This window comes from Aedes aegypti, chromosome 3 (assembly GCF_002204515.2).
Source record: "Aedes aegypti strain LVP_AGWG chromosome 3, AaegL5.0 Primary Assembly, whole genome shotgun sequence".
Classification (NCBI taxonomy): Eukaryota; Metazoa; Arthropoda; class Insecta; order Diptera; family Culicidae; genus Aedes; species Aedes aegypti.
The window spans coordinates 129,354,403-129,375,385 of record NC_035109.1 but is presented as its reverse complement, the minus strand read 5'-3'; the positions used below and the strand labels follow the sequence as shown (position 1 = coordinate 129,375,385).

Below are 20,983 nucleotides of genomic sequence, written 5' to 3'. Positions count from 1 at the left end.
CACTTTTTCACTTACGAGACGGACGCGCGACATGTTTGATCCTGCCCTCGTCGCTTGCCCCGGGAAAAGCAAGTGTCAAGGTCGAAAGATCAAACAGAACTCCGTTATCGGTGGGGGCCCTAAAATTATTCCAAAAAAAAAAACAACTCGAGAAATCGGAGAATAAATTCCTGGAGAAACTGTGGAATAGTCTTTTACCATCTTGCTTTTGAAACTGAATTAGAGAAAGTTTTGGGTACCGTGGGCATATATAGAATTTATAGAAAAAATCACCTATACAAAAATGTTTTAGTTTGAACGAACATAAAAACAGCCTTGTAAATCTATGAATATTTGTAGGGAGACTTACGGCTTCGGCACCAGTCGACTATCATCCGCAACCAACCCGGGAGCATCATGACAGCTCCCATACATTGTCAGTGTACCGAAAAATTTTGGTCCGTGGTACTGTCAAACTCAATGAAATCATGGAGTGTGCTCGAAATAGGGCGCAAATTAAAATGATGCTTAATGGACATGTATTTTTTTTTTTGGATTTTTGTTTAGCATTTGTAATATCATTATACATCAGTGATCATCAAACTGAAAAGGTTTTGTGCGGTCCTCGGGAAGATTTTGTACGACCCACGAGCCGGTTTTGAATAGTGATGTGATGTGGTTCGCACAAAGACATGCTGAAAGTTGCTTACAGTAACCGATCCTTTGCTTTCGAAATTATGTTTTGACCGCTTGGTAATTCAAAAGATGTCAAATTTGTCTGCGTTTCTCCATGTTGGGGATTGTAAAATAAACGCAACAGGGAGAGCCGGACCAACCAGTCTTCATAATTCTTTATAGATCTTTGACCAACGATGGCGATCGCTAACGGTTCAAAACGAATCTATATCGATCGCTATCGAAAATCACTGACCGGGAGGAAGGGGGTCTTTCGTAGTGTTACGGTCCATACAAAAAAAAATTCCATAGATAATCTGTTACTTGGCAAATGTAGGGGGCTTAAAATTTGTCATGTTATATTTCAATAATTCCTTTGACATATATAATGATTTATGTCACACTTTTTTATTTATGGAGGGGATTTTCTTTTGCAGAAGTGCAGTGAAGTGTTAAAGTTCAATTAGTAGTTTTCTTTTCTTAATAATTTATCAGCTTAAAAATCAATTTTATGTAGTTCATTTTCAGCCTTTTACTCGCAGCACATTTATATTTGTGGATTTGAACACTTTTTTCTCATACTCACCACCAAATGTCTAAGCTTCAATCAGATAAGCTTATTGGATGAACTATCAAGCTTTTTACGAGCGCTAATATCACCAATAATTTGCTCACTTTTTTGTAAGCTGCTGTTGAAGTGCCAAAACTTTTGGACCGAGTGAATTAAGAACAACGTCGATGGAATGGACTCAAGCCAAACGTCAAACTGATGGATCCCTACCAGAAAGTAACTAACTTTTGACGGCCATTACCGCTCTTGAAAAGTTCATGCAATGGATTTATTCACGATTATCTTTTCTTGTCGATTTTTTTTCTTTTCCATAACATAAAATTACTACTACATTTACATAAAATTACTTCCGCACCAATAGACTAATCCATTGGTGTACTAAAATCACTCGATCTGAAAATTCTGACGCTTGAGGTCCAGAACACGTCAGGAGCATACGGAAGCGTGCCCCGCTCAAGTGTCACAATTCTCAGACCGAGTGAATTTAGTGCACCGGTGGATTAGACCATATCCAGTAAATGAATGTTCACCGGATGAACAATGCGTGGGTGAATATGCAACGAAATCGTTATTTTTTGTAAACATCGGCCGCTGTAAAGGTTTTCTTCTAGCTGGAAGTTGCAGTGTGACATAATCGTAAATTAGTTCATACACACTTAAACGGAATCGCCGAGAATCCAACAGCTCAGTTATAATTTGACGATTTTTGGTAAAACCTCTGCCGAGATCTCGGTAAACGTTTACCGAAATCTCGACAACAAATTTGGGCCGAAGTCTCTGCAAAATAAGTACCGTAAAACGGGGTAACTTTGATAGTTTTTTCGAAGAAAACTTCGATATTTATGCATGCTGATGCAAAGAATTACAATTTATATTTTTAAAACAAGTACTGCCATCCTAGCTATCGATTGCACTTGATAGATTGCTAAAATATTAATTCTGAATAGAGGTATTATTTTTCATATAATCGAAAGTCGGATTTCTGTTTTGGGGTAACTTTGGTAAAATAGTGGAGTATAAATCGAACAAAATTGAATGGATTCCGGAACATTTATAGGGCGTTGCATACCTCTAGGCGTTTAACGCTATATGGAAATTTCTGACTTAGATTACAAAAATGGTCCTAGTTTGTAAAAATGGCTTTCGATAAAAGATTTGAGACCGAATTCATGTTCTACTATAACTAAGCTGTCAAGGATAGGCGACGAACTCATTATGACTCCATCAATTAGTGATCGTAGAACAGATTGTTTGTAAGCGTTGCAAAAATGGTAAAATCTGGTAAATTTTTAATATTTGCATAAAAATCCTCGAATGCACTTGATTCCAACGAAAATATCTTTGACATAAAGTGTCATACTAATACTTTTTACTTTTGCATTCGTTTTGCTTAACTGATTTACAGAAACTTTGTTATTTCGTTTAATATATTGTGGGTCTCGCACTATCAAAGTTACCCGCATTATCAAAGTTACCCCGTTTTACGGTACCGAGATTCGGCATTGAAAATTACCGAATTCTCAGCTGTTGGGTTCTCGGCAAAACATTTTACTGAGGTCGGTGAAATAATTTAAGTGTGGCCTATTTTATTGAAACGTAGAAATCTGCTGGTGAGTATGAGAAAAAAGTGTAAAATCGCGCATTTTCACTTTTGGATCTAATTCGATCCCATTGAAACCCATACATATATATATATTTTTATTTAATGCGGGCCGCGCCTTCTTTTGAGGGCGTCAAAGATACCCACAAAATTAGTTTTGTAAATATCTAATCGCCCCCGATAACTTTACTCCGTTAAGCGATAAAACATGTTCGCCGAAAATAAATGTACTATTATCACTGTATGAAACGGCATTCCCAGCTAAACTAAGCACTATTGCGAATCTTTATTTAAATCCGCAGACTGTCCAACAAGTTGCGCGCCGGTGGCCCATGCGCCGAGTTGTGCGCCAGCCAAAAAGTAAATAAAGAAATGTCAAAACATCTCGCCGAGGAAGTGAATCACTTTTAGGGCTCGAGTCCTAAACTGGAGAGCGATCATAATTGTTTTATCGATATTGCGGCGCTCATTTTAAATCCACATCCAGCGGCGGCGGTAACGCGCAGAAGATATGCGCGCATTCCAAACGCAACGTCAAAACTCAAGAAGGCTTGGATTTTTTCGTTCTTCAAGGACGCAAATGTTTCAAATTTGCAAAATCTGAAACATTTGGTGATTTTCATTATCACTGCGACGGTATATCGACATTTTCATATAATCGCATTACGTGGATTTATCTTGCAGAGCACAATACAAAACATATGGAGTAAAATTGTTCGTACCTTCTTGCGTTCAAGTTGCAATCGTTTTGACCGACCCACAACTCGGCTTATAATCCAGGGGGGGTATACGCAACGAGGTACGCCTACCGTTCATGTTTTGTGGGTGTATTCGTTTGGCTGACAACGCTGCTAGGCATCCCGCTGTTCCAGTGTTGAAATGCATCAGCATTTGCTGCCTGGCATGGCCCGCGTTTCGACCTGTGCTGTTTGGGTCGGCCCGCGTGAGAGATGATTGTTAGGCGAGCTTTGTTTGTAGTTGACAGCCGTACACCCACCCTGTTATAATCGATCGGCGCGCAGCTTATTTGGTGGTCAGCGGTTTTGAGAAAAGATTCGCAAAGTGCCCAACTAGTGCCAGACCATGGCGCGTAACATTCGAAGTAAATAGGAAGTGATCGAAATTCTAAAAATTCTCGTGAAGCTCAATAACAAGTCATTAAATCTTTTCACCGAACGAATTGATGCGCGTTTAATTCATTTGGTGTCAAAACTTGGTGCTTTCATTAAGTTTATTTTCATTGCACGAAGAAAAAATCAGATTCGCCCTTATTTCATTTCATTCCATTCGTTGTTTTGCACCCGTCAACAACGAAACAAATTTCCGATCTCCCATAGTGAAAAATCGTGCCGGCAGCGGTGGATGACCCCATTGTTTACGCTGCAAGTAGGTACGTGAAAATTGCATTATCTGTCACTTCGCGGGGGGTTGTCCGCAACCAAATTTCAAACGCCAAATACACAGTATTTTTCTATCAAAACACACCAATGAAATATTCAGATGATTCTTTGCTCGGTCAGCTTCCCGCTGACATGATTTCCGAGACGGAACAAACAATTTTGCCAAAGATGTCATCAATTCAAATTAACACGCCTCAAAATGCGACTGATTTGGAGCTGCCAAACAGATTCGCCTGCAGCGCTTATGAGAAAGTTACCGAAGAGAATGAGGCTGCCGACAATAGTCACACTGACAAGAGATGTTCGCAGCGTTGTGAAAACCGCTTCCAGAAAGATTTTAACAAGTCTGTCGGTGTGAATCGATAGATGATTGAGCAGCGCATGAATGTAAACAAACAAACACGTAATTTGGCTGCTGATGTCCGAGAAAATTACAGAAGAACCACGACATCGGCTTAAACTACCAAGAATACGTAAGTTCCCCTATAAAATTATATTTCTGAATAGAAATTCTAATGTTTTCAAATAGATTTCAACATAAATCAATCGTGTTTGTCATATATATATTCATATATATTCATATAGTATATTCGCTGATTGATTTACGACCGAATTCAATTCTCTTAGTAGGCTGTCTAGAATTAGTCAGAAACTCTTTAAAACTTCATGTCAAAAATGCTAAAATCTCATCAATTTATAATTCTTGAATATAAACCCTCAAATGACCAACCCAACGAAAATAGCTTTAATAGAGATTTCCACGCTAATATTTTTTTGAATTTTGCATTCGTTTTGCTGAACAGATCAACAGGAATTATATTATTGTGATAGATATGTTGTGGGTCTCGCACTGTTTCCCGCATTATCAAAGATCCCCGTTTGACGGTATTAGTAAGATTAGCAATGAAAAATTGCAACAAAGAAACGGCACTGGGATTGGGTACTCATCGCCACCAACACATGTCTTGCACCACGATTCAACACGAGTGCTAGAAATGTAAAACGCACCAACATGTTGGCAAAACGCATGAACAAGCTGAAAATGTAAAACGTCCGTACAGAGGCCTGCAAGAAAAAGTTTACAGACGATTTTTGGGGGGCCATCAACGAAACGCACAGTGCATCCATGTGCCCATCAACCTGGAGATGAAACCGAACTACCCCCTCTTCTAGAATCGTACTTACCTGATCCTCATTCAAGTAGTTCGGCAAACCGCCGATGAAGATCTTGTGCGGAGAATCGGGGACGACCGTGCTAATGACTCCGGAGAATTTTTCTGGAAAAGAAGAGAGAAACAATCTTTAATTTTCTGTCTGTGCCAAAAGCAGTTAAGTTATCTGTACTTCTGGGTTATATCGACCCCATATATTGACACCCCTGTACTTTTGGGTTATACAGCATGTTTGCTTCATCAGTGCAAATATTTTAGGGGAATGTTAACCGTTACCGAGTTACACCCGATTCTGTTTTTGCACGGGGGATGCGTACCGTGTAAAAAAAATACCGTGCAAAAAAAACCGTGTTATTTCGAGAAACCGTGCAAAAAAAATCCGTGTTATTTCGAGAAACCGTGCAAAAAAAAAACCGTGCTATTTCGAGAAACCGTGCAAAAAAAATCCGTGTTATTTCGAGAAACCGTGCAAAAAAAGTTCCATAGGGATTATTGGAGTTCCGAAGAAATTCTTGGAAATCGATGTCCGGTATCAATTGGGAATCCAAGATGGCGACTTCCGGTTTGGGAAAACCACTTGGAACCAATGCAATATGGGTATTTTTGAAACGGGACCGACGAGTAGATGTCCGGTGCCAATTGGGAATCTAAGATGGCGACTTCCGGTTTGGGAAAATCACATAGAACCCATGCAATATGGGTATTTTTGGAACGGGGCTGACGAGTAGATGCCGGAAATCGATGTCCGGTGCCAATTGGGAATCCAAGATGGCGACTTCCGGTTTGGGAAAATCACTTAGAACCCATGCAATATGGGTATTTTTGTAACGGGACCGACGAGTAGATGCCGGAAATAGATGTCCGGTGCCAATTGGGAATCCAAGATGGCGACTTCCGGTTTGGGAAAATCACTTGGAAACCATGCAATATGGGTATTTTTGGAACGGGGCTGACGAGTAGATGCCCTAAATAGATGTCCGGTGCCAATTGGGAATCCAAGATGGCGTCTTCCGGTTTGGGAAAATCACTTGGAACCCATGTTATATGGGTATTTTTGTAACGGGACCGACGAGTAGATGCCGGAAATCGATGTCCGGTGCTTATTGGCAATCCAAGATGGCGACTTCCGGTTTGGGAAAATCACTTGGAACCCATGCAATATGGGTATTTTTGGAACGGGGCCGACGCGTAGATGCCGGAAATCGATGTCCGGTGCCAATTGGTGGGAATCCAAGATGGCGACTTCCGGTTTGGGAAAATCACTTAGAACCCATCCAATATGGGTATTTTTGGAACGGGGCTGACGCGTAGATGCCGAAAATCGATGTCCGGTGCCGATTGGGAATCCAAGATGGCGACTTCCGGTTTGGGAAAATCACTTAGAACCCGAACAATAAGGGTATTTTTGGAACGGGGCAAACGAGTAGATGCCCATATTGCATGGGTTCTAAATGATTTTCCCAAACCGGAAGTCGCCATCTTGGATTCCCAATTGGCACCGAACATCTATTTCCGGCATCTACTTGTCGGTCCCGTTACAAAAACACCCATATTAATGGGTTCTAAGTAACTTTCCCATACCAGAAGTCGCCATCTTGGATTCCCAATTGGCACCGGACATCGATTTCCAGCAAAGTCGCCATCTTGGATTGCCAATTGGCACCGGACATCTATTTCCGGCATCTACTCGTCGGTCCCGTTACAAAATTACCCATATTGCATGGGTTCCAAGTGATTTTCCCAAACCGGAAGTCGCCATCTTGGATTGCCAATTGGCACAGGACATCTAATTCTGGCATCTACTCGTCAGCCCCGTTACAGAAATATCAATATTGCATGGGTTATAAGTGATTTTCCCAAACTGGAAGTCGCCATCTTGGATTCCCAATTGGCACCGAACATCTATTTCCGGCATCTACTTGTCGGTCCCGTTCCAAAAATACCCATATTAATGGGTTCTAAGCAGGGTGTCTACTCGTTTACCGAAATGAAATTCCCTGATATTTCCAGGTTTTTCCAGGTTTCTTAAAATAATTTCAGGTTCAAAAAATACTCTAATTTTATACGGCTAAAACAAAATAATGATGAATTTTGAAGTGTTTTTGATTCAATAGCAATTTATACACTTCTTGACATTTTTTAACGCATGCTGAAGCTATTCCAATATGAAGGTGCTAACAATACCAAAGATTATGTTTTATTCAAATGAATTTAATTTGCCATTGATAGAGTCTTTGATTTCGTTTGTAAGAGCTCTTTTCATCATCGTGAACTTAACGGAAATTTCAAGTGTATCAGTATGCTTGTTACATTGTTACATTTCATTCGAAAATGTTCAAGAGTTCTAAATTACTTAATCTTCCCTTTCCCATGGTAGCTCAAGAGCTCCATCGATTTTCGACGAACTTAAGACAAACTCAATCAAATAAATACAATGTAATACTTAAATAAATATGATTCTATACACATCATATTAAGTCAACAATCAATTAACTGTTTCAATAGTAAAACTATTGATAAACAATAATTCTAACTGGTTTCGAATTATTTAGCCTATTTGCAATCATATTTGTTCAAGCAATTTTTACATTTTTTAAAAACGATTTTTTCCTAAATAAATAGTCGGTTGAAGTCGTCGGAAAGAGAGAGTTAATCATAATTGTTAAGAAATTTTAAATTTAACAGTTGTTTAAATTTCAGAATGTTTTTTTCTGCAATCAAATATTTTTCAATGAAATTAAAAAATGTGCATTAAATAATTTTAAAAATTGTGCACGTAGCAGTTCTGGTAACGAGTGAGTGTCTTGAATATTCGAAATTTAAAAAAAACTGAAAAAAGAGCTAAGCAGGAACCAGAAAGAGACCGAAAACAGACCAAACGGTATCCAAGTAAATAGGAGAAAAGAGTTTGATACGACCAGACATTTATCAGAGAATATTTCTAAAACTTGTTTTGGAATTTTTTTGTGATAACTAAAAATTCCTTTAGATTATAGATTACTTTATTTGAGAGATTTTTTTTTTCTTTAGAAGTTTGTTTTATGACTATTTCTCATGAAATCTCTCAAAGAATTTTCTTAAAGAATCTCTTAAAAAATGTTTTGGAAAATGAAACCTGCATTTTTAAAAAATAATGATAACTAACAATACCTAAGGGATTCCAACAGGAATTCCTTTATATATTATTTTTGATATTTTTTAAGACAACCCTTACTGCCGTGAATCGTAAGTCAGTCTCATCTGCATTTTCGACAAAATTGAGTTGAGTTTAGCTTTCAACATCTTTTCCAGTGCTCTTTCAGCTGTACCAATGAAATAATATGGTTTGTTCGGAATAATTAGGAAAAAACAGCAAGTCAAATTGTCCCATAATGAAAAGTAACCGCATATCAGTCCCACTACAGACTTTCTCACTGTGGAACACAAAAATTTAACTTGTTTTGACCATCTATTAATTTTTTTCGGAAAGATATCGTTGTGAAAAGCAAGTTGTGAAAGTTACATTAAGATTGTTACATGTTCCAATCCCGTGGAATTTTTTGAATATTCGAGTTTGAAAACTTCACAGCCAATTTTATCAATGCCTAGGGGAAGTGGTGGTAAAATGAACACCGTGCCTTTTACCGAGAAAAAACAAATTTTGATGAATTTTTATCACGCACGGACGATTTAGAGCATAAATCTCAGTGTTCAAGTTGATACGTAGGTCAATTGAAGTGAAAATATCAACGAAATCTAATATTTTAGAAAACCATGTTTGAAAATTAGAACTGACATAACTTTTAGCTCGGACGACTTAAGGTTTTTCAGTGAGGATAATGTCGTTATGATATGATGTCAAATCTGATACCTTTATAATTCTTTTTGAATGGGTTACAATCATTAATGGACAGGGATTGAATCCTGAGAAAATTGAGAGAATCTCTCACGTATCGCTCTCTGTAACTATCATAACATGCTGCACATTATGAGAGACTGTTTATCGTATACTGCTAAGAGTTTGATCAGATTGGGGGGATAGTAGTGCATGATAAAACCCCTCTAAACATGCTCCAAGCCTGGGGGACACTGTTGTTATTGGAAGTTCGTGGATTGTTTATCGTGCCAGTAAAGAAAAACACCTATCCCCAACGATAAACAAGCGAGAAAAATGGATTTTATCATCGCTCTCTCGTTGGGGCTCTCGCTCGCTGCTTCCATTTATCAGACTTGTTACACTTTGCGATACAATGACGATCGTGGACCGCAACAGATGGGATGTTTTTCTTTGCTTGCTTTGATCGTGCTTCATTCTCAAATGAGAGCGAATTCTGCAACGCCTGTTAATGGATGTATTTTCGGTGGGGCAATGAAAATTTTCAGAAATATTTGTTTTGTCCACGTTTTTTGCATGGTGTTCATTTTACCACCAACCGCTGTTCATTTTACCCACATAGTGCAGGTAAAATGAACATTTGCATCGCTTTTTGATAGCGATGAAAACATGTGAAAATTTAACTATTTTAGTCTGAATTCATGTCGCTGCTATATATTACATCCCTATTTTTGATGTTGTGCGATAGAACTAAACAAATTCCTCGTTTTTCTATCAGAAACAAGATGATTTCCTTAAGGTGTTCATTTTACCACCCCTTCCCCTACTTTTTTAAGATGGGAATGACTTGCGATTCACGGCAGCTTAGTCCTCCAGGATTTTATCCGGCGATTCTTCCATCGACTTTTCTAGATTCTCGTTTTAAAAAAAATGGAATATTCAACCAGAAACTACTCCCGATGTCTCCAAGAATTTTTCAGGATTTTCTACGAAATTGTCCTTCTGAAATTCTTTAAGATTACTCCTAAGATTATTTTCAGAAGTCATCGAATACTTCTAAGAGATTACTTGAGACGAGACTCGCGGAGACGGTCTTTATTTTCTGTGATTGCTGAGTTTTTTTTCTTATTCCACTCTGTGTTTTCATGAATCATGCGCAAGCCGTTCAAACTCTTACATGAACATCGCAGCAAAAAAATATTGCGTTTGTATCACACCGAAGGATAAACAGCCTTTTGAGTGAAATTCCATGCCAGCAAACGTAGCGAACATTAGAAATAACTAGCCTTGTGGTTACATTTATCAGCATCTTTGGAAAAACTGCTCCGCTGACTGAGGATTTGAATAACAGTTTGGTTTGAATACAATACTTTCCACTTATTCAGCCTTAAAAATGACGGGCTGCATTTGACGTTTCGTGACAGCGGAATCTGGGCTGCATATGACGTTGATATTATTCCTCTTCGCGGGTCTCTCTCAGACATTTACCTGGAAGCTGAGAAATCGTTGAAAAAAAATTCGACGGCGTTTTCCTAAAGCAAATCTTAGGGTAACTTATGTTCTTAAGTCACCCTTGATGAATAAGGATTTCTAGAAGAACTCACTCTTGAGGTAATCTCACAAGATTTTCTAGATTGTTGCTAAGATAAGTGAAAAAAAAAGAAAAATATTCATTGAATCTCTGGATGACATCCCGCATGATTTTATGAAGGAATTCGTGAAAAAACATAGGACGAAATCACAAAAAAATGTGTAGGAATGATCGGAGGATTTCTTGAAATGTAAAAAAATGCTGTAGTGTTAACTGGTGTGGAACCTCAAATGAACTATTGAATATTCTTTGCGGATTTTTTGAGTAATTCATTGAAAAACGTTTGGAAGAACTGCAGTCATCCTTGGATAAAATGCTAGAGAAATTTCTCGACAAAAAAACCTAGGGAAACTCGAAATGAAACAGGTAATATTTAAGGAATAATTTGGAATGTTCTCAATAAATTCATTCAAATAACCCCTTGAGGATTGTTTGTAGCAATTATTTGTAAAAACCATAGATGAAATGGCGTAGAAATTTTTGTCGGGTTTCTTAAAAAAAATCCTTGAACGAATTTTACCAAAAACTCATGAATGAACTCTTGCGGGTTTTCTTGAATAAAAAAAAAATCTATGGAAATCATTGGGAGATCTCTTAGAGTAACGACTAAAGAATTCGGCTGAAATGTTAGTGAAAAATATCTGGAGGAATTCCTAGGATAGTCTTTGGAAAATAACTGGAGGTAGTAACATTGAAGTGAAGGAGGATTTCCTGAAGCAAATTCTAGAAGAATTCTTTTGAGCATCATTTGAAAAATTATTGAAAGAATTGTTAAAGGGATTTCTTGAAGATTTTATGGGGAGAACCCTGTATTATTTGCTGATAGTATTTTAAATAAAATCCCTGGAGAAACGATTAGGACGATTCCTGAAGCTGTTCTTGAGAAATAAGAGAAGACATTTAGCATCATAACTATCTGCAAGCAAGATAAGGAAAAAGAGGCTTTAAAGGCCATTTTGGTTAAAATAGAGACTTCGGAGACCTTTCATCAAAAACAGATACTAGTTGCAGACTTGCATAAAAACAAAGACCAATTCTCTAAGAAGGAACCTGCTACCGGCCCTAGATATGTTAATCTTTTACTGATTAAATATAGAGATATTAAAAATGTCAATCATGTTTTGGTAAGTCGATGTCCCTGATTGTGATCGAAATTCCCTGAGAATTCCAGGTTTTTTCCAGGTTGAATAAAATTCCCTGATTATCAGGGTGTCTACTCGTTTAGCAAAATGAAATTCCCTGATATTTCCAGGTTTTTTTCAGGTTTTATAAAAATAATTCCAGGTTCAAGAAATACTGTAAATTTATATGTCTAAAACAAATTAATGAACGGAACTTTCAAGTGCATCAGTATGTGTCTTCTTGAAAGTATTTTTTGTACAGATTATATACCATTCATTTCCATCGGTCGTTTGGATAACTTAGACAGCTTCATGGGCGCTAAATTAAACTTTATTTGGATATGTGGCAATATATCTACAATCTAAATTAACACAAATAATTCGTAAAACTTTTGGATCCCGGATCCATGTTTTTATGATAGAAACACGGATTATCAAGCCCCTGGGTAATCGCGTTCGACCGTATAACATTTGACTGTGGTAATATGATTAAATTATAAATGTTTGCATTTCATTCGAAAAAGTTCTAAATTAGTCATGAGTGTTACGAAATTTCGAATTGATTGTTGTTCAAGTTCCAGTTTACTTTTCGAATTTTTTTTTTTCTGATGGTAAATATTTTCCAATAATTTAAAAAATGAATGAGTTTCTTGAAAATATGAAATTTAGAAACCTCTTTCCAGTAAAAAAGAGATTGAAAAGTAATTAAAAATAGACCGAAAAGAGACAAAACAGTAATCAAAAACAGAAACCTAACAGGAACCAGGACAAAATAGTTTAATCATACCAGACATTTCTCTGAAAATGTGTTTAAAACTTTTTTTCAAATATTTTTTTTTTTTTTGCGACATTACGACAACATACCAGCACATCTGGTATATGCCAGTAAAGGACAAACATTCATTGATGTATTACGACGACATTACGAAAGGGATGGATTCATATCTATATTTAAAATATTCACTCTCCAAAAATTTTCCTAAGGAATTCCTCCAAAAATTTTGTTTTTTTATATCTCAAAATAGAACCAAGATTGTTCCAAACATTATCACAAAAAATACCACAAGGCTTTCATCAGAAATTCCTTCAGATATTTTTTGTGAAAAAACCCTTAGTCCTCGAGGATTTTATCCGGTGATTCTCCAATTATTTTTTTCTAGAACATCCTCCAAGACTCCCGTTTAAAACATGTTGTAATATTCAACTAGAAACTTCTCCAGATGCCTCCAAGGATTTCTCAGGATTTTTTACAAAATTGTTCTTTAGAATTTTTATAAGATTTTGACTACAAATTTCTCTGAGGATACCTTCAGGATTGCGCCTAGGATTTCTTCTCGGAAATTCTTCTATTAATTCTAAGATATTTCTCAAGGAAGTTTTCAAAACCTTTGTTCAAGCATTCTTCCAGGAGTTTTCACCAAGGAAATTTGAATGTAATTTCTCAGAAAGCTGAAAATTAAAAAAAAATCCTTGACGTAAATTTATGGGTATCTTCTGTTACAGTTACTTATGTAATTTCTTAGGCCACCCTTGATTAAAGAGGCTTTTCAGGAAGACTCTACTCTAGAAGAACTTTTAGAAGATTTCCAAGATTATTGCTACGATAATAATAAAAAAAGAAAAATCATAATATCTCGCAGGATATTGCGCAAGATCTCCTGGAACACTGGACGAAATTACTAGAAAATTGTGTAGGAATAATCATTCCTACAGTCCAAGCATTTCATAGAAAAAATTCCTGTTGTCTTGAATTATATGGAACCTTAAAAGAACTTTTCAATATTCCATGGGGATTTTTTTATAAATTCATTGAAAAATGTTTGGATGAACTCCAGTGATCCTTGGATGAAATACTGGAGAAATTCCTAGAAAAAAAAAACTCTAAAGACACTTAATAATGAAACACAGGTCGAATTGAGGAAATTATTTGCAATGTTCTCAATATATTGACTCGAATAACCCCTCGAGGAGCTTTTGGATCATCTATTCTTTGGAATAACCGTAGACGAAATGGCATTGAAATTCTTGTCAAGTTTTCTTGGGAGAAATTCTGTGGGAAACTTCAGGATTTCCTGAAGCAAATTATAGAGGAACTCCTGCAAGCATCCTATGAAAAAATGCTGAAGCAATTTCTTGAAGAATTCATAATAATTTTTTGGAGAAACCACAAGGATATTTCCTGAGGCTGTTCTCGAGAAATACGAGAAGAAATTTTGCATCTCAGTTATCTGCAAGCAAGATAAGGAAAGAAAAGAGACTTTAGATACTATTTTGGTTAAAATAGAGACTTCAGACACCTTTTATCAAAAATAGAGACTTTTTAGAGACTTGCAAAAAAAAATGTATATAAAAAGAAACCTGCTACCAGCCCTAGATATGTTAATCCTTTACCGAATAAATTTAGATACATTAAAAACATCAATCATGCTTTGAAAGGCTGATGAAATTTCATACTCGAAAGAATTCTCACTGAACAGCTCATATAGTTTTGAAAGAGCGGCGCAGCCGAATTTTTTTTCGAATGAAGATAGTTTTCTGGCAATTAATGATAGCTCTGGGTTATAACACAAAAATCCTTTGTAGTGAACATATTCTATCATGAATTACTACTTCAAAATAATTTCCCTGATTGTGATCGAAATTCCGTGAGAATTCCAGGTTTTTTTACAGGTTGAATAAAATTCCCTGATAATTCCAGGTTTTCCAGGTTTTTCCAGGTAGTAGACACCCTGTTTAAGGAGTTTGTTAGAAAATCCTCTGGACCAGGCATTGCAGAATACGCTCTCATTTGAGTATGAAGCACGATCAAAGCAAGCAAAGAAAAACATCCCATCTGTTGCGGTCCACGATCGTCATTGTATCGCAGGGTGTAACAAGTCTGATAAATGGAAGCAGCGAGCGAGAGCCCCAAAGAGAGAGCGTTGATAAAATCCTTTTTTCTCGCTTGTTTACCGTTGGGGCCAGGTGTTTTTCTTTACTAGCACGATAAACAATCCACGAACTTCCAATTGCAACAGTGTCCCCCAGGCTTGGAGCATGTTTAGAGGGGTTTTATCATGCACTACTATCCCCCCAATCTGATCAAAGTTGTAGCAGTACACGATAAACAGTCTCTCATAATGTGCAGCATGTTATGATAGTTACAGAGAGCGATACGTGAGAGATTCTCTCAATTTTCTCAGGATTCAATCCCTGCTCTAGACATTTTTTTAGCAATACACTCAAAGGGGGCTAAATAATTTTTCTAAAAATTTTACCAGAGGATTCAAAAACTTTTTAAAGCTTTTAAAATTGGAAATGCTCAATGAAATTATTTTTCTGTGATTGCAGTACCGTTAAGTCACCAGTCACCGTGCGGCCTCCATTCACCGTGCACATATACAAATTCTTACAGAATATTCATACAATTTTCACAAATTATTCTTTTGTCAGCAAAATAAGATAAAACTGATGAAATGAAGTAGTTTTTGTCACAAAGAATTTTGAAAAACCTAGTTTATGCAGCCAAAATCATGTGAAATCTGTTTGATAATGAGATTTTTCAATACTCTTAGTAGAAACACCAAAAATTCACATTTTTCGTTTTAACGTTAGATTATGAAATTTTTCAAAATTTTAACAAGTTTTCACTGTGGATACTATTAGTAAGATGTATTTCATCGTATAAGCAATGAGATTTTATGCAAATCAGATTTTTTTTATTGTGTCTCACTGGAAACCCAAATGCACGGTGAATGGACCCATTTCAGTATACATGGTTCATATTACCGTGCATTAGTGTAAAAGGCATTAAATTATTCGATAATATTAGATTTATTGTTATGTCGTGATTTAACTACTTCATATTTAGTTTTTGAGTGAATATGGAATGGTTTGGACAATACAGTCAAACCTCCTATAACGATTTTAGTGAAAAAAATAAATATTTTGCCGATTTTGAAACTTTTTACGTTTTTATTGCAAATGAAGATTTGAATACACTTAAAAATGACTGCGCACACTACTAGCAACATAGTTGCTCCATCAATAACGTTTCTTCAAGATACGAAATAAAACCATGACGAAAACTATACGCACGGTGAATGGTGCACTAGTGTGCACGGTAAATGGTGACATAGAACGGTACGAGGCGACCTTAACATGACAGTTGCAAACATAATTTTTGAGTAATTTTTTGTTATGTATCACTAGTTTAAGATTTTCCCCTAAATTATGATATAATTGTACGCTACGTAGTGGTGTTCTAGTACGCTTCAAATTATTTGGAAAAGTTATAGATTTTTTTGAAGTGCAAATTTTTTTTAAATGCACGGTGAATGGTAGCTTGACGGTACGAAGTTGAGAAGAAATGTCATGTTTAATGGAGCTCTCTGTGGAAAATTTCTTGACCAATTATTGAAAGGAATACTTTTTTTACTTTTCTTGAGCGAAGCAGCGTACCGTAAGGACGCCATTCACCGCTCATTTAACAGCATTTCAACACAATAAATTCTGTCAAAAATCGGTTTTTCGATATTTTTTGCAACTTTTTGCGCTAGACGCAAGATAAAACATTTGTTGTTGTAGGAAAGAAGTTGAAATGTGAACAACGTATAATGGTACCGAATAACATGTATGCCAATGATACATTTGTAGGGCGCCATTCACCGCTCATCCTAAGTATGAGGCTCTATATACACAACATGTTGGAATTAATTTACTTTCATTAGCTGGTTGTTATCTTTGTACTATAGTACAACAACATATTAAAGCGTGGCAGCTAAGAATCATTTTTCGATCTGCCATAATAAAATCATTGTTCAACTCATGTTTACCGCCTTAAACAGCCTTAAATTATTTTTAATAAATAGTATATACAATTAAATCATATGAATTTCATTCTGATACAATCCATTCTGGTATACTAATACATGTTGATGACTTTTATTGCGAAAATTTGTTCAGATTTTTCCAAATAATTCAATGAGCGGTGAATGGCGTCCTTACGGTACATAGCTTTACTTCAGAATGTTTCTAAAAAATCATCTGATAGTTTTATTGGAGACTCTTCAAGAACATCTTCAAAAATACCTCCAGGAAAATTGACAGATCTTTTTTTATATATATATATATATTTTGCTATAAATTTCTCATAAATTTATTAAAAGACTGACTTAAAAATGGTCAAGGAATTTCGCTGAGAATTTGTACAACCAAGAAACCTCTATAATTGTTTTTTCAAGAATAACACGAAACTAATTCTACCATGCAGTTTTCAGCTTTTTTTGGAAAGTGTTCGTGGTCTAGCAATTTCTGGTGGCATTCGTTCATCTCCACGAATAGCCTAAGGTATTTTTTGTTAAATAAGTGATTCCTTGCTTGATTTAGAAAAAAAGCCTTTGACTTTTAGCTAGGAATTCAGAAGAAAAAAACTCCAGAGTGTTTTTATTCAACAATTCTTTCTTTTTTTTTTTTTTTTTTTTTTTTTTTTTTTTTTTTTTTTTTTTTTTTTTTGTATGGTATTCAGTTGGAGCTGCCTGACAGCTTAACTTGTCAAGGCTGAACCCTCGGTCTGGCTTTTGCCAAGTTTCCCCTCTACCAGGACCAATACTCAGACGGACTAGGCAATGGCGCCCACATGAACACTGTTTTTTATTAGTATTGTGACGTGGTAGTTTTTGAAAAGTACCCATATTCCCTTGCTTCTGAGAAAAGGAAGCATTATGAAAATCAGCAGCTCCATTAGAATTTGTTTAAAATAGTAGTGTAGAATTTGTTTGAAATAGTAGTGCATTACTAATACTGTCTAGTCGAAATGGTTTTGAATAATTTGTCATTCAAGTGCTATTCTGATTACTATTGTCTTTTACGTAAGATTAGAGTCTTAAATGTCAAGTGTCGTCAAGTCTTAACAAAATTAGGCTGTTTAGTAGTAGTTCTAGTTAATTTCATTTTTTGTTGTTAAAAGTATTTATTGGTCATTACGTTCATATATCCTTAAAGAAAAAGTCGCTTTCCTTGTCTGTTCAACAATTTTTCGAAACTAGCAAGTGTACCCTAATGATCGATCTCAGCGTCTTACTTTCCATAGTCATTTTTATAGTGAATATTGAAGAGTAAAGTTACCTTAGGCTTCTATTACAGTCTCCTACAAGATTCACTTTTCGGTGGCAAATGCAATGCTTCACAACGCCTACTTTCTACTTGTAAATTTTGCGAAAATGAAGCTGGAATTAGATTATTTATACCGCTGTTACAAAAGAGGTATTTCTTATTATGGCAATGTAAAAACCATATTAAAATAAGATTGTCGCCACTTATTTCTACTCAGTGAATCTACTAGTCATTTTCCTAAGAGTTCCTAAGTATTCCCTACGTCGTATATGATAACGATGTATCTAGCTAGCTAATAGTAAGAGTGGCTACGGATCATTCTGGTTAGCAAAAGGCAAACTGAACGTCACCAATAGTATTAATGTCCACTTCGAATAGATTAATTATTTGAAATGGGCATCAATTCTATCAATGACGCAGAATGTCCGTTGGATCACATCCGAGATATTATTGCGTCTATGCCATATGAATTATGACGCGGCTTTAAGCAAAAAATGCCAAAATGTGATACCACCACTACAGGTTACGCCTTTGGTTTCCATCATATGGGCTAATGGATTATGCCCTCCCATCGCGGCAAGGTCGCATAACCAAGGGGAGGGGTTTTTATTCAACAATTCTTTCTTGAATCCTTATTGGGTAACGTCAAGAAATTTATAAATTCCTTGTGGCAAAGTGCGCATGGTAAAGCCCAAACAAGCGGATTCGTATTTTTTCAGCGTCTCCGGAGTGGAAATGTTTCTCCATTTTCCCGTTTTGTCGGCAATGCGCTTGAAAAAGAGTAATCTGTGATATTTTAATAATTCTTTTTCATGCTAATGTGCAACGGAATCAGAATCAATTGTTTCCAGTTTGCGTTGTGCGAAAGCGGAAAGATATTCGTTTTCAGTCGAGAGTGGATTACCAACTGGTGAGCTCGTTTCATGCTTATAAAAACGCTATTCTGTCTTGGCACGTTTATGTAATTTTCAAACAAAATATGGATGGTTCGTCACTACAAGTAAAGGCATAAATCCTCATTCCGGTTTAACATAATTTTACATTTTCGGCATTTTTTACCGCAACTAGGAAATAACTTGAAATTTGTGCAGTGAAAATTCAAATGCCCCATTTTGTAAAAATATGCTAAATTTTTCATTTTGAACTATTTTTGAAACGAAAGTTTCAGTTCGTCAAGAAATGTATTTACCGTGAGCGAAAATAGAAACACTTAGATGCAGAAACAAATGCATAAAAATATTTTTTTTTATGATAGATTCTTTTGTTAAGTAAAGTTCAATCAAATTTTCTTTCAAAAATTGTGAAAATAAATCTAGATTTCGCGATTTAAATTTAGGACACAGACAACTTAAAATTTTCAAGAAAGTTTATATAAAAAATATTTAAATTCATATTAATATAGCCCACGCTCAAAAAGAAATTTGTGGAAACGCAACAAAATGTGAAAACAAAAATAACAAATCGTTTCACTAACAAAAAATATTTGCAGCCTTCCAAGTTCCAAAGTCCTCTGGGGTTATATTGACCCCAGAATACAGACAAAGGGTTAACTAAATTCTAGTACAAAACATTGCTCAGCTTAAAACGTACCTGGTACTGAAACAGCGGCCGAATCCGTCATACCAGGCATGGGCTGGTAATCGTGAGGTCGTCTTATCTTCAAACTCTGCCCCTTAAAGTTGATGCCATCGAAGGCCATGGCCTGCGTCGTTTCGTCAATCGAACGGAACTCCAGGAAGGCAAAGTTCTTATCCAGATTGATCTGACACGCCAGCACCGGATTTCCGGCCGCTTGGGCCAAACCGGACAGATGCATCTGTTGGTTGAAGAATTCCATCATCTCCTCCTCGGTGACGCCAAACGGAATGTTGCCCACGTACAATCTCCGAGCCTGTCGCGTTATGGTAGATCCAACAACCGGAACGGCCGCTTGCGGTGTATCCGCTACGATATTGGCTGGAATCTGCCCGGCCGCTTGCATGGCCTTATACTGTAGCGGGGTAATGTGCTCAAATCCTGGCGGAGGAACATCCCAGTATAGGGAAGGCTTCCTACGGCGGGAACGACCCTTACGATACGGAGACCTTGACCGTGAACGCTTCCGGTCCCGACTCCGACTGCGTCGCCTTTCACGGGATCGCGATCTGTCGCGCCTTCGGTTGCGATCTCGATCTGCAGAAATAGAACAAAAAATAAAATGCCGAAAACTGCGTGCATAAAAACGACAGAACGCTTCCCATCCCCGGTCTGACATATTGATTTTTTTTTCTTCCTCTTCACGTTAGCCAAGCTGCGTTATAAAATTCATGATTACTCACCCATTTTTGGAGGAAACCGCACAAACTATACACCAAATTGTAGCACTACGCGAATTTAACTTATATTCGATTCGTTTGCTAGTTTTTAAAATGATCTTACAGTGAAAAATTCGGATAATTTTAAAAGCGCACTATGCTTGCCAGGATGCCGATGCCAGATTGCCAAAATGAAGGAAAATTAGAGAGAAGTAAGTGAAAAGCGCCGACTTTTGAACGACTTTGATCGTGGTGAGAAAATCATCAAGGCGTGGTGAAAATTGTGCCATACACCCCAAACAATTTGTACTCAGAACGCGGGTAAGGAGTCGTTTAAATAAAACGTCATTTTCAGATTTCGCCTCCGATTTCGTTACTCCACCGCGCCCATACATTTAGGGCCTGTTCACAAATTTCATAACGTCAAAAATGATCATTTTCGACACCCACTTACCCCTTCGTAACGCTTTTTATATACACATTTTTACGAATTTTGTAAGAGCTGTAACATTTCGATGACATCCACCCACCCCCAGGCTTGATAGAAACTCGGAAACTCCTCTGCGATGCAAAGAGGAGGCGATTTTGCCGTTTTTCTGAGGAGAAAAAAAATAAACTCAAAATTTTCAACACAGATCCTCAAGCGATTCGAGTGAGAGTGCAAAATAATGCG

General features: G+C 36.7%; 1 protein-coding gene across 1 annotated transcript in view; it reads right to left on the bottom strand.

The window, feature by feature from the left end:
• LOC5576097 (splicing factor U2AF 50 kDa subunit) overlaps window positions 1-20,515 on the bottom strand; it is a 28,227-nt gene extending 7,712 nt beyond the window's left edge. The window contains exons 1-3 of the mRNA XM_001662393.2: window positions 20,335-20,515; window positions 19,607-20,188; window positions 5,411-5,502 (exon numbers count right to left, since the gene is read on the bottom strand). Coding sequence (XP_001662443.1) covers window positions 5,411-5,502; window positions 19,607-20,188; window positions 20,335-20,338 — 678 coding nt within the window. The 5' untranslated portion in view covers window positions 20,339-20,515. The remainder of the gene's footprint in view (window positions 1-5,410; window positions 5,503-19,606; window positions 20,189-20,334) is intronic.
• Between the last annotated feature and the right edge of the window lie 468 nt (window positions 20,516-20,983).